The sequence below is a fragment of the Sparus aurata genome, chromosome 7, assembly GCF_900880675.1.
Source record: "Sparus aurata chromosome 7, fSpaAur1.1, whole genome shotgun sequence".
Taxonomy (NCBI): Eukaryota; Metazoa; Chordata; class Actinopteri; order Spariformes; family Sparidae; genus Sparus; species Sparus aurata.
In genome coordinates, this window is record NC_044193.1 from 2,594,810 (window position 1) to 2,609,803 (window position 14,994).

The 14,994-nt window shown below is 38.8% G+C and overlaps 2 protein-coding genes across 3 annotated transcripts in view; one reads left to right on the plus strand and one right to left on the minus strand.

The window, feature by feature from the left end:
• Positions 1 to 13,767, minus strand: part of LOC115585365 (galactose-specific lectin nattectin-like) — a 35,831-nt gene extending 22,064 nt beyond the window's left edge. For both annotated transcript variants that reach the window (XM_030423685.1, XM_030423684.1), the window contains exon 1: positions 13,153 to 13,767. The gene's annotated coding sequence lies outside the window, so the exon portion shown is untranslated. The remainder of the gene's footprint in view (positions 1 to 13,152) is intronic.
• LOC115585361 (galactose-specific lectin nattectin-like) lies at positions 5,953 to 10,850 on the plus strand. Its single transcript, XM_030423679.1, has 7 exons — positions 5,953 to 6,001; positions 6,351 to 6,416; positions 6,542 to 6,566; positions 8,952 to 9,031; positions 9,187 to 9,321; positions 9,454 to 9,565; positions 10,411 to 10,850. Exons 2-7 carry the CDS (start codon positions 6,351 to 6,353, stop codon positions 10,581 to 10,583), a joined length of 591 nt encoding a protein of 196 aa, XP_030279539.1. The 5' UTR covers positions 5,953 to 6,001; the 3' UTR covers positions 10,584 to 10,850.
• Positions 13,768 to 14,994: the final 1,227 nt, after the last annotated feature.

The following is a 14,994-nucleotide window of genomic DNA, read 5'->3' on the forward strand; positions in this document are numbered from 1 at the left end:
TTTACACCTACCTCGGTGGCGCTTTTTGGGAAGAAGGAATGAGAAACTGGTTAAGAGAGGAAAATTACACCTCTGCCTTTACCTTGCAGCAAATGTGCCGCCTTTTCTATCTAAAAGGGGCTAGTAATTCCTCTCTCAACCAGTAGAAAATGCTGTGAACACCTGATTATGCTTGAAAAAAAAATACCATCAAATACCGTGAAACCGTAGGAATTTTGAAAAATACCGTCAGGGTTCTCCCCAGAAATTCTTAGTATAGCGGCGCACCGTCTGTCGGGGGGGGGGGTGGTGGTGGTGGTGGTGGTGGTGCGCGACCGCTCGTCAATGTCAGTCCGGGGGGGGGGGGGGAGACACGGACGTACGGACAGCCGGTCATCAACTCCGTCAGCCGGGGGACGGACGGACGCTCATCGCCGTCAGCCGGGAGCTCCTAGCCGTCAACCGGGGGACGGCGGATGGACGGACGGACGGACGCTCGACACTGTCACGCGTGGAGTATAGCGGCGCTGACCGAGCGGTAAAGCGGCGCAGCGCCGCTGTTCCACCGTCTGGGGAGAACCCTGACCGTGATATACATTTTTGGTCATACTGCCCAGCACTACTTTCTCTAATGATTCACTTACAATCTAAATTGCTCCCAATTTCTATAGCGAATTGCCTCATTAGAAACATTGTACACTGATGTATAATAACTAATTATAACATGCTTTTTTATGAGAGGAAATATTTTTGGGGGGGATGTTTTCTATTATTGTCATGTACTCTCAGACTTTAATTTCAATCTCAATCAATGCAACAAAAAAAAAACCATGGGAAAAAAATTCCACTGAAATAAAAGATGAGTATAGTGTGTTTCTGTAATTCTCTGTGTTTCTATGTGTGTATTATCATAGAGCAGTGTTTTCCCTGGGTTTGTGGAAGACTTTTGAGGAGCACCACTTTAATCAGCATGAATTAAAACACATTCTTATTTTTCCATCATAGCTGTCTTACTGATAAATCATTTGATGATAAATAGACAATACACAGAAATAACAATGTTCTGTTTCATTAGTTATTATTATTATTTACAGGAAATAACTAAGTGAAGTAGTGTTTTAAGAGACAGTCCTTCCCATGACATTTTGACCAGATATTATCAATATGTAAGGGTGTCATCCTGACCGAAAGCAACAATCTCGAACTAAGAATTAAAAAATAGAATCGTCGATGCTGCCACGCAGTTTGTACCTTTGGGGTGAACCCCCTTTCACATGTTAAGCTGGTCGGGAAATAATACCAGGGAGCTTTGCTGTATCTCGAGGAGCCGTCGCCTTTATTCACAGCCACACTGCAGCCTATATTGTACACTTTATTGCTGTCGCTACTACTGCTACTCCTTTCGCTTCTCCTTCCTCTCTCATTCATTCACCGTCCGCAAGTACGTACGCACGCTGTAAAAATCAATGTAAAAATCGAGAATCAAATCGAACCGAGCTGAGCTTAGAACTGAAAATTTAATTGAATCGAGGATTTGGAGAATCATGAAACCTCTAACCCTAACGGCAACAATGTACCTGAAAACAAATCTAAAAGAAACATATCATGAGTGTTCGATCATGGATTCATTCCAAGCAGTCAAAGCTGTCGGCATACTGTCCTCCCTTATCTCTTAAAGTCATATTAAATCTTCAGTATGTTGAACACAATTTAATAATATTGCAGCATTCAGTCGAGAGGAATTTGAGTAAATTTTTTTCTTGTGTTTGTGTGTAGGCATGTGCAGATGGTATGTATATAAATGAATATATGTGAAGGCATATGGATACTTGATATGTATTTATATACGAGTCCTTTGGAGAGAGTTTCAGTAAGTTTACATGCACAGCTTAGTTGGATTACAGCCATAGTTCGACTATGCTACTCAATAAGACAACTGCAATTGTCCGAGTATACATGCCGGTGAGAAAATCAAATTACTGGCCGAAGCATGTCATACCCCGGTACAATAGGTGGCGCTGTACCCATTTCAACTAGTGGTAACAGAGCCACCTCCGGCTGACCTCTTTACTTCACCAGCAACAACATACTCTGTCTCGGCATTCCAGAAAAAGGTCGTACGAAGAGCAAGGCGAAGCTACTATGTAGTACATTTCGTATATGGTCAACATGATAGTTACACAAACTAGATGCAAAATGGCGCTCTTGCTTGCGGTTATTTTGGAGTAAAGACGCCATCGCCGTAAAGACGCCATCGCCGTCCTTCTACTTCCGCCTCATGGCCCCGGGAAAAAAATCTAGAGCCTGTGCAGAATGCAAAATCGAAATCCAATCTGATGGAACGTATACATGCAGGAGTAATGAGACTATCAATCTAATAATCTAGGTGTTTTAATCAGACCATGAGAAATCCGGTCTGATTTTAGTCTAGGGCTGGGCGATTATGCTAAAAATAATAATCACGATTAATAAACACGATTATTCACTGATTTCAAAAAAAGTATTCATTGAGCCACCAAAACTCAACTTTAAATATAACTTTTAGAAAAACAACCAGATAGATTAGTAACAAGTAAAAAAGTAAATGATAATAATATTTGTATGTTTGCGTGATGGCAACACGTACCGCTTGTCCAAAGTGTTGACCAGTGTCTTGAAGCCTGGGTTGCTAATTGTACTGATAGGGAACATGTCCTTAGCTAGCATGATTGTCACAGCCTCCGTTATCTCTCGCTGTCTCCTTCAATACTTTGTCATAGACCACTTTATGGTTAAATAAATTTGTGTTGCCCTGGGGTGCAGACACGACGGTGTGACAGACTTTGCAAACCATCTCCTTCTGCTCCAGGTCCGACGATTTGAAGCCAAAATGTCTCCAAATGACCGAAGTTGTCCTACCTTTCTTTTCAACTAAAGGCTCAGGCTGCTTTTCTGCCATGTTGTCAATCGCTCGTTCCACAATTGATCCACACACTCACTGCTGCAGCTGCAGGCGACACAGGTGCGTTCACTGTGCTTTTACAGCACAGTAATTTGCATACACGACGCGCAGCGGCACATTAATCGTTTTTCTTCGATTACAGTGTTTTCATGATCATGAGAAGGCAAAATCGAAATCACGATCAAAATTCGATTAATTGCCCAGCCCTATTTTAGTCAGACTAAGGTGTATACATGTTCTTAAAAATCCGATCATAGTCTAACCCAATAATCAGTTTCATGCAAACGCACTGCTTGCTAACCATATCAGCCGTTGTTAAATGGGACTATCTAGCCTTTGGATCATTTCCTGGTTGCGTCACGAGATGCTTTAACCTTACAACATGATTTCTGCCGCCCAGGCCAGCAACAGTGATGATCTACGCCACGCGATGTCGCCATTTTCTCTCTATCTTTCTTTGTTTTTGGGTACATAAAGAATATTGGGGTATGTGAGGCCACGAAGGATAGTAGCTGTGCATACTCCACAAACAGGGAAAAGAAGGCCACATTTGGAGGAGCCTTCAGATTGGGACGGCGTTCATGCGCCGTTGTGACGTAATTGGCCTTCAAATGCGGCCTGTGTGCCCTCAACTAGGGTTGTCACGATACTAAAATTTTCAACTCGATATCGATACTCAAGAAAATATTCGATACTCGATACCATTTTCGATACCGCAAGGATAAAAAAAGACCCCAAAATTTTAAAGAAATATTTTTATTAACAAGAAAAATGCAAAAATAACCTCTGTTACGAAATGTAACAAATAACAGAACCACACGTTAAATATTTATGATAAAAAGCAGTTGTGCAAAAAGAAACTGCAACTATGATAACAAGTTTCAGGTCTGAGGTAGTGCAAAAAATAAATAAATAATATAAACAATACCAATTAAAACAATATTTTGAGGTTGTATGCTGTGCACATCTAAATATTAGGCAAGCCTGATAAAAACTAAATTAACTTTTAAGTGTTCCTTCCTTGGCTTCCTTGGTATCGATACTTTTGAAAATGAGCATCGTATCTGGATACAATATTTTAGTATCGATACTTTTTTGAGTTTCGATACTTTTGACAACCCTACCCTCAACATTGCCCTCCAGCACCGTTTGTTGACTAAATCACTTACTCACTACTTCCTGTCTCCATTATCTGCATTTGGTCCTTGAATTACAATCCGCACCATAGCATGAACAACACAATTCCATTGTGAATTTCAAACATTTGTCTGGTAAATTGAAAACCTGCCGGTCACGTTGTCCGGTGCCAGTTTTTTCTAGCAGAAACCCTGGATGATAGCCATACGTTTCATCTGACTGTGTAAGAGTAATTTGGCTTCAGAGTAGTGATGAAGGTAGTGAGCAACATGTAATGATAACATTTATTTCCTTTTAAATCCACTCTTGTAATCTTGTAAATAAAATAAACAAAATCAAAATCAGACAGATCAGGGAGAGTCGAAAGGGGCCAGCCTTGCATGAAATTCATCTGGATTGTTTGCTGCCTAGAGGGGTGAGTTAGGCCAATAACAAACACAAATGATTACTGCAACCATGTGTGAATCAGTCTTTAAAGAATTAATTAATAACAGGGATTTATGCTTTCCGTCATCAGACTTTTAAAAAAATCATGTTCTGCTTTGTTCCCTTTCTCTCTTTTTGCAGGAACAGCTGAAGCCCCCAACCACAACTGACGGACACAGGAATTTTCAGGTCAAGTGTTTTATTAATTCTATTGCATCACAGTTAGCAGTGTCAGCATACACAGCAGTATCTACAACTTACCAGTGACCATACATCATTCGGGTCGGGAGCAGCGACGGGCTGTAGTTCATAAAGCGGCCTCACACAAAACCATTATCGTGCTAAATTGTTGTCATTTTTGCGTGGAAAATTATCTTTAAAAACCACAAACAACATATGTGAAATTCATGGCACAATTCAAACAGGACCAGAAAATATTTTCTATCTCTCCATTGACTGTCACTCATAATAATTCGCGTCTGAGGTCCCATGTACCGGAAACTGAAGGGCGTGACTTTGCCACTCTATTAGCCCCTTTCATTAGTTATGTCTGTTACTAAATGAACAATACTCTTACTTTATAAAAATGAGTTTTAGCCCAGGCTACATACATTTTCAGAAGACCCATTATAAATTTATTGTTAAATCAAAATTCATGACTGTTTGTCTGTTCGGCCTTTGTGTGCACTCTAATTGCTTGATTGAATTACAGGAGGTATGCACTTTACTGAGTGCCATTCTAGTTTCTTCTTTTTATTTTGTCTAATGACAAACTGTTGCTCATTATCAATATGCACTGATACATTAACTGCAAACCTGAATGCTTTCAAATGCAGGACACCTTTCTTCACTGTGTCATGTAGCATGTTGACTGACAAGTGTTTCCACAGAACAAACATGACAATGGTTGTTGTGTGCCAGTTCCTCTCACCTGCCCCGACCTGCATTTCTTCTACAGGACTAATTTTGCATCGGAATTCTGGTAAGTAGGTGAAAAAAACAATAGAGTTGGAGAACATTTCCTTGTGTGCAAGTCACCGCCTCTGCACTTTTACTCTGCGGTAGCAAATTTAAATAAGTTCAAATAAGGGACCCCAAAACCAACAATACATATTGTCACTCATACCTGTAGGGCTGTCTATACATCTAGATTGTTTTGGTGTGAGTTGCAGAGTTTTGGAGATATCAGCCACCTTTACTACACTATAATAGTTCTCTAAGATAATCCAGAGAAACCTCCAACAAGATGTTGGCTACGTATCAGAAAAAAAGATTAAATGAGAGAGTGATCCTCGGAGTGGAGCCAAAGTGGATATTTGCCAACCAGAAAACGTGTTGGGTATGTTTGCTTCTGGTAACAGGTGGAAAAATCCCCATGTTCTACAAAACTGAGGTCAACATATTCAAGATTCCAGGTCAACACACCCTGGGCAGACGTGTATATATATCTAGCGACTGGTCCTACTCTCGCTATACAAACTGCAGTTTGCTCATCCTCTCTGCATCACTTCAGCAAAGGTAATATTTAATAGGTTAACTTCTTTCAAATATCATGTGACAGTTACAGTTTCGTAAATTTGTAAATTAGATAATCGACAGAATATTAATCTGCAACTATTCTGATAATTGATTAATTGCTTCAGTCATTATTATGCATTTTCTTTGTTTTATCATTTTAAATTGGCAATTTCTAAATATATGGTCTTGAACCTAAATGTTTACTTCGTATATATTGATGTCAGGCATGAGTAAGTACTACTTTGACAGGAATCCAATCAGAACACTATTGATTTAAATAATTCATGATTACATACAATCCCTGAAGTTCAAGGTGATTACATGCATTCTATTTAATGCTTTTCCACAGATGGCCTCTGGTTTTCGCTTGGCTTTCTTCCTATGTCTGACCGGCGGACTGCCGATTTCAGAAACTGTAAGTAAATTTTTTTTATTACCATTTTTTTTTTCAACAGTTCTGTACTAGACTAAATAATAGATGTTTGACACTCAAGTACACACACATTTTTCCTTTAATTAATATTTTGTTCATGTTCACAGGTGCCCTACACTTGGTACCCTGGAGGTAGGTAGCTGTGACTTATGCTGGGATGTTGTATGTTCAGTTCTGTCTGGCTGGGCGATATGGCTGAAAAATGTATCACAACATAAGTGTTTCATATCAGTCAATATCAATAATTATTGATTTTTTTTTTTTTTACTAATTTGAAATTAGAAAAATTTGAAAAATAACCCTTTAAATGGTGACTACAGGTGAGATTTTTGAAAAAAAAAATTCTCAAGATTTCAGAATCAGAATCTAAGACATGAGACAAAATGGTGTAGAAGCTGACATTGCTGCTTGACAATATGTTAAAGGGATAGTTTGTGTTTTTTGAAGTGGGATCATATAAAGTACATATATATAGTTGATCTGTTTCCTACCGTAATCAGCGATCAGCGCAGCCTAAGTTTGGAGAAGTAGAGAGCCGCTCCAGCCCAGATGCTCAGCTTTGTACTGCAGTGAACGGGGTCCAGATGCAAAGTAAAATATAACCACCTAAAAAAAATCTCTATTATTGCAAGTGTGCGTTGTATAGAGAAAATTCACACCGCTTTACATCGCCATCAGACTGCCCTTTCTTTTGGCACTACATTTTCTCAACCGTAGAACCTCCGTATCCCTACGCATTAGCGCAACTGGGCCATTGGGCTAATGCGTAGGGATACAGAGGTTCTACGGTCTGTGTGTGTCTGAAATTAAGTTTCGTTTTGATCGAAAGTAAACAGAGTTGCATGCATAGACCTCCCGTCCAGCAACTGGGCCTCGCACTGTATTTCGCCGCTCGCAGATCACCTGTTTCTAACGGAGTTCAGTGAAATTATCGAACATTCTATCGAACGTATTTTCTATTGATATTGATCACGTGTCTATCGCGATAGACATCGTTATTGTTTTATCGCCCTGCCCTAGTTCTGTCCAAAGGCAGAAGTTCTTTCAGATAATCAGAAATACTTTATTGATCCCCAAGGGGATCTAACATGACATAACATGACCCCATCACCTGGTTTGGATCTTTAAAGTGTCTGTATGAACCTCTGGCGTAAATGATTTCAAGTAAGCCCAATCAAAAGCATGAATTCTTTTTTCAAACTTTAAGTCTTTAAACATTTTTCATGTCTTGGTGATTAAAGCAGCTTTGCAATTTTTGTTAATGGTGTGGGAGGGTGATGAAGGTACAATTTTATTTATTTTTATTGGAGACACTACAGTTGAAACTATTAAATATTCATGTACTGATACTTTAAGTTATCTGGCAGTTTTGCGCCATAATTTGACTTATTTCAGACAAAAGAAAACAACTCAGATTTCTGTTCTAGAAAGTAGCGCAGCATCAAAAATAATGAAATCTATTTGTTAAAATGTTTACACCAATATACCTTAAGTATGTTTGTTTCAGTCAATAATGTACAATATTTTCCAAAACAATACACCACAGTTTCCAGTTTTATTCCCCTGAAAAATCTTTATTTCTAATATATATATATATATATATATATATATATATTTTAATAATTTTAATCAGAAGGTCTTTACAAAGAGATTACTACATTAGTGACCGACCGATTATCAGCCACCGATATATCGGGGCCCAATAGAACGGCCCAATTTTATCGGGGGGTTCTATCGTACGGGGGAAATGCTGCGCCGATAGAAAAAAAAGTGCGACAATAACAAAAGCACGCGCTGGTGTACTGATTTATTTTGTCCAGTGGGGCGCGCTGAGCTCAGCCAGAGACTTTGGCTCAGCTCACATTTGAGTGAAGTCCCTCCCCCACTCTACACCACGAAACTGACTGGAAGTATTAGTAGACGCTGACTGACAGCACGTTGTTTATTTAGATTTGTTTATTTATTTCCATTTATTTATTAATAGTTCTGCTACATTATTTATTTTATTTTTGTTTGTGTGCCAATCTGCACTTTTTCTCAGCTTGACTGAACAAGTTCAAATGTTAAATGTCATTTTAAAAAAGTCTGTTAAATGTTAAAAGTCTTGAATAAAGACACTGGTTTAAGAAAGCATCTGTCTGTACTACTGTCACTGTGACTGTACTATTGCATAATCATATTGGTGCAAAATCTATGCACAATCCAAGGCCTGATTTCATTCCAGCTCAAAAACTCACTATATCGGTTGCATATCGGCTATCGGTGATTGCACCCCCTCTAATATCGGCTATCGGGCCAAAAAATCCCTATTGGTCGGACACTATACTACATCTCTTTAAATATAACCTTTCTGACAGCTTGTAATACAAGAAACAATTTTCTCAACATAAATAATCAACTGGGGAAGTATTATGGTAAAAATGTTTACCTATTCACGTGTAGTGTTTTACCAATCAAAATGATTACTCAAATTATAGCCATATCCTTTTAGTGTGTAATATGAAAATGGTGTTGCAGCCTGTCCTCGAGGTTGGACTCGGCATGGGTCGCGATGTTTCATCGTTCAAACCGGAAGACTGAGAATGGCTGACGCAGAGGTGCGTAGTTAATCACTCTTTACTGGCCTCCAGTTCAGTGATCATATTTTAGCTATTCAGAACCTGTTTTTATTACTCTCCATCTCATTCTTTTTTTGCATACATGCTCTCAGATGTTGATTTTGTTTCTGTCTCTACCACTGTCTTCCCATCAGCTCAGCTGTCTTCGCCTTGGAGGGAACCTGGCCTCAATCCAAAGTGTCTCTGAAAACAAATTTGTTAGGGGACTGATTTACAGAAGGTGTGGCTCTTATGTATCTGCCTGGATTGGGCTGTTCGATGCTATTCAGGTGAGATAGTTTTTTAAACGAGAAGACTTGTGGTAGTCCAATTTATGACCAACTGTTCCTAAACATTCTGTCATTCACAAGCAAATAAGTGATCTGCAATAGCGGTGTTCAGCAATCAGCTTTCTCTTCCAGGAGGGAAAGTGGCTGTGGACTGATGGGTCAAACACTAAACTGAGATGCTGGGCTCACGGGGAGCCTAACAACCTCCACGGAAATGAAAACTGTGTAGAGATGAACTTCAGAGGTACAGATATGACTTTTTATCTTTCTGATGGTATGCGTTATTGAGAAACAACAAATCAACAGATCTACAGGCCGATCCAGTTTTTTGTTTTTTTTTCCCTCCGTCGCAGCTAATCCTACATCATTCATCAGCAGCATGTGTGTCGCATGCTGGAAGAGCACAAGTTGTTGTTTGACCAACTTTTTATTAGTTTATTCTCAGGTTCAGCTGCTTTGTTTTATTTTGAATTCCTGTTTGCAGGACTTTGCACTTAATATATTTTTTTCCTGTTTATAATGTTTGGTTACTGTTTTATTACTATTGTATGTTCAACCAATACACTGTTTTGTTTCTGCGGCTACATTTTATTTATTCTAATTCAAGAAATGTGATGAATTTCTGTTTTAGATTTGAAAGCACTATTGTTTTTTTTGGTTTTTTTTACAAATAAATAAGAATTCACGTTTTTGTTTTTTTTACATGTTTACAATGTTTGGTAACTGTTTCACTATTTTGTCTTAGTTAGGAAAATAATGTTTAATTAGTCAAGTCTGGTGCCTTTAGTCTCTTCCACATGGTGGAAGGAAGGTATAAGGTGGAAGGTATACAGTTTATTATCAATTCAACAACGGTATCAGGTATCGACAGAAACACAAAGCCCAGGCATCGGTATCGGTAAAGTCAGATTGGTGCATACCTAATAATGCCTAACTGCTGCAGCTGTGTAGAGCCATGCAATGTACACATGAGTCACACGTCATTACTGGTGTGGGTGTAGAATAACACAAGCATTATATTCACATGTCTTCTGATCAGATAACTGAGGAGAGTTTTATGCTGTTTAACTCTTCTTCTTCTTCTTCCAGGAACAGTCTATTGGGCCGATCGACCATGTTCATGGTTTAGACCTTACGTCTGTGCCAGGACAGTTTCCTGGTACAAACCTGTCCCGGACATTATCAGGAAAGTTTCCCAGAACAGCGGTTTGCTGGGCAGTTCCAGGACAGTTCCCAGACCCATACGTAATGTCTCCCACTGATGTCACTTCCACCATCAGGATCATCATGTGCTTGATGTTACACCTCAATAATAGCAAACTTTCTCAAATGATTCACTTCCAATTTAACACTCATTGATCTAAATTGCTCCCAATTGCTACAGTGATTTGCCTCATTAGACACATTACATTTTCATTGGTTTATAATAACTAATCATAACATGCTGTTTTATGAGAACAAATATAATTTTTCCTTGGGATGTTTTATATTACTGTCATGTACTCACCTACTTCTCAATCAATGCAAAAAAACATGGGAAAAAAATTCCACTGAAATAAAAAATGTGCATAATGTGTTTCTGTAATCTTCTCTGTGTATGTGTGTATTATCATAGAGCAGTGTTGTCCCTGGGTTTGTGGAAGACTTTTGAGGAGCACCAATTTAATCAGCATGAGAAAAAACACATTCTTATTTTTCCATCAAAGCTGTCTTACAGATAGAACATTATTATTTCTGTGTATTGTCTACCTATCATCAAATGATTTGTTTTATTAGTTATCATTACTTAAAGGAAATCACGAAGCGAAGTAGTGTTTTAAGAGACGATCATTCCCATGACATTTTTAAGGGAGGCCGCAGCTCCTCCTTAACCAGACATTATCAGTATGTCATAATCTGATCACGGTCGTCTAGATCTCGCCTGCATCCAGGCACCATTTCATGCCCTCTTCCTCCATGTTTAGTTTGCTTTTATGATTTTGTTACTGCACTGCTACCTGTATCTCACATCATAAAGATGATTTGTGCTCAGTGAACTACATTATTTCGCTCAACACACGTCAACAATGCCCGACACACAAAAAAGGTACTAAAAAAGACGAAAATCACAATAGATTGATCGTATTGACACCTGCAGTTATGTGAAATGAGAGTTGGTGAGCTGCTAACATACAGGAGCCGCTCTTTAATGTTTATGCTAACAGTTTTGGTCAGCATTCAACGAGACTGACAAGTCTGTTGGCTGTGCAGTCTTTATAATAATATATTTTCACAGTGTGATATGAAATTAGTTCGATAAACAGAGACCTGTTGACTTGGAAAATTATCTTTCAAACTGACAAACATTATGTGTGTGATTCATGACACAATTCAAATAGGATCAACAAATGATTTGTCTTTCTCCATTCACTACCAGATAAGGTTTCTTTGACTTCTGCTCTCTATAGTCAACCCATACCATTTAGGCCAGGCATGTCCAAACTATTCCACAAAGGGCCGGTGTGGCTGCAGGTGTTTGTTCCAACCAAGCAGCAGCACACCAGACCTGACTCATTTAATCAACTGATCTCAGTCTTCAGAAAGTTGATTGGTCAAACTGTGTGCTCTTGACTGGTTGGAACAAAAACCTGCAGCCACACCGGCCCTTTGTGGAATAGTTTGGACATGCCTGATTTAGGCCATTACTGGACAGCGGCCACATCACTGCAGAAGCTAATTGTACTATCATCCCATGCACGTGTAAGGTTACAGTATTAATTTTTGTAATGTTACTCACAGTCAACTTGACCTTACTCAAGTCCATTAGCAGCACTTAATTGGCACAGAACAATAACATCAACCAGTAAAATACAAAATGTGACTTGCAAAGTAAATATAAAAATGTCAGTAAAAGAGATCAGATTGTGCTCATGAGGGACATCACCAGCAGGGTAACCAGGCCTAACAGAAAGTTTAACCACTTAACACATAATCACCAATGTTGGGGGTAACTTTCATAATAAATAAAAAAAGAGCTGTGTCTTGTATAGTGTAATGATACATTGTGGTATTGGTTTGGAGTCACTGGGTCACATGCAATAGCAGATACTGAAAAGAAATGCTACATTTTCATAATAAATATGGATATAAAATAGGAGAAGCTGTAGAATGTAATAAAACCAGATGTTATTTGTCCATGTTGATCTTATCCAGTAATACAATTCAGCATTGGTTTAAGGTCACTGGGTCACATGACACGAAGCTATTAAAACAATATCATCTTATTAAAATATATATAATATTTTGTGATCTAAATACATTACACATTAGCAATCAGAATAAGTGTGCTTCATAAAATTAGATCATATTTTTCGCTGATATCATGAAGTCAGCATGAAGAAACGTTGTTTTCGTGTGAATCAAACAGAGTAATTTATTGACGGTCCCTAAATCACCTCCAGCGCAGCGCGAGCTTCTGCTAACCGTCCTCCTGCTGCCAACACCGGGGAAACTGAGGAAGAGATGCCGCTGGGTGTCTCCGGAGTGAATGTCTGTCCAATATCCAACTTTAAAGTGACTTAACCCCGGGCCCGTTAGCTTAACTAAAAAGATATAGGCTGTTTCATCATTTTATATAGACTATTGGGGCATTTTGTTGAAAGTAACAATAGAATAGTGTAACAAGTAATGCATTACTCTGCACATAGAGTAATACTGAAACCTGATACACTACTTTAAAATTAAGGTAACTAGTTATATGGAATATATTGCATTTTGAAAGTAACGTTAACCCGCCCAACACTGACCACCAAACAAACACCACACAGCACAGTTAAGAAATAAAGGTCTTACCTGCAGATGAGCTTCTTTATCGACCTTGTGGCTGATTTATGACGTCCTCAAAGTGAACTACCAGCAATGGCAGCGCTGGGTGATGTTCCTCAGAAAACATCCAGTCACCAGCAAAAGGTGTTTTTCTTCCAAAACAGAAAAGATACTGTAATCCTGTTGTTGATGAATGGCCAAAAACTGATAAACCCTGTCGCCATTTTTGATAGTTTCCCTCCAAATTCCCGCCATCAAGCTGGAGCAGAGTGTTCCTCCAAGGTGTTCTTGACTCCTCATTCTCGCCTTTTTTCTTCTCGGTTGCCATCCAAACATCCTCTTTGTCCGAGCTGAGTCTCTAGTGTTTGCTGTGAGGTTTATAATGTTTTCTCGTGTAACTACCTTGAACTTGCCGGTGCTGATGGGGGAGCAGTACTTCTGGAGCCTTTACCGTTAGCTAGCAATAACTCGATCCAACCGTTGAAGTTGTGACAGTCCAATAACTGGAGCTGAACTTATTGGAAGCATTTTAACCGAAGTCACGTCAACGTCAGGCAACTCAAAATGATTAAATACCAACTTGATATAACATCTGGACACCGTCTTCTAGGTGGGGACCCTTTTACCTAAATTAGCTGTAAGACCGCCTGTTGACTCCATTGCCACCTCTCGCAGGCAAGGATAAGCGTCACGTTGTACGTCACTGACGTCACGCGCGGCCGGTAACGGTTGTAACAGAAGAGAAAACCACAACAAGCATTGTGAAAGAAGCGTCTGTAAAATGGTGGGTACATTCTTTTGAGAGTAACAACCCTCGCGAAATGGCTCGTTTTAATATTATAAGTTGATCCATTCAGTCCAATAACATTTGGAAAGTCTAGAAGGGCCGCACAAAATTAACCGGGCGCTAACCCGGAAGTTAGCTGGGCGCTAAACCGGAAGTTAGTTGGTTTTAAGATTTAAATCTAGAAATAACAGAAACTGGCAAAACATTTCAAATGTAATTCTTTTAGTTAGCAGACCTCTAACTTTGTTGTGTTGCTTGATTATGCTGGAATTTGAATGGATTTAATATTATTGAATAAAAAATAAAATTAAAAACAACAAGATCCAAGATGGCGCTCCATTTCTTCCTCGCTTGGACTAAATGGCCCATTTGCATTTTATTCTTTTTTAGCTTAATGCTGCCAACTGTGGCCACAAACTATAATTTCACTAATGTAACGTTAATGAGCTTTCAAGTAGTGGAAAGTAACTAAGTACATTTATTCAAGTGCTTCCGTTTCTCATACAATTTGGACTTGTACTTTCCTTGAGTATCTTTCCTTGAGTAACTTTATACTTCTATCCCACAACATCTCACAGAGAAGTATTCTTAGTGTGCTACATTAATTGCTGAAGTTAGACCTCAAAGCGATTTTAGATTAAATAACAAACGTATAGATCAGCTTCTTACATAGAAATGACTTAACCAGCACCTGGTTTAGTTTGGTCTCACTATAATCTCTCAGATGTTTGAGTTGTTGGACTTTTTAGCTCCCAACTTTTTTAGATGGTTTCATTTAAACAACTTGAAATCCCAGAGAAATACATGTTTGTGTTCAAATGATGTATACCCATTTTAACATCAAATTAGCGCCATTTGTTCAGGCTCCACTGGGCTAACAATCAGAATCTCTGTTTTCATTTCTTTTTGCTCACAGTCTATCAAACTAAATGTATGCAGGTGTAAAAAGTTTTAATGTGTACATTTTTTATGAATAGATTAACTCTTGAAATTTAGTTGGGACAATAACACCAACAGATCCTACTGATTTTTCAATAGCCAGCATGTTATACCCCTAAGAAAGTGAGCCATCTGTATTTTCT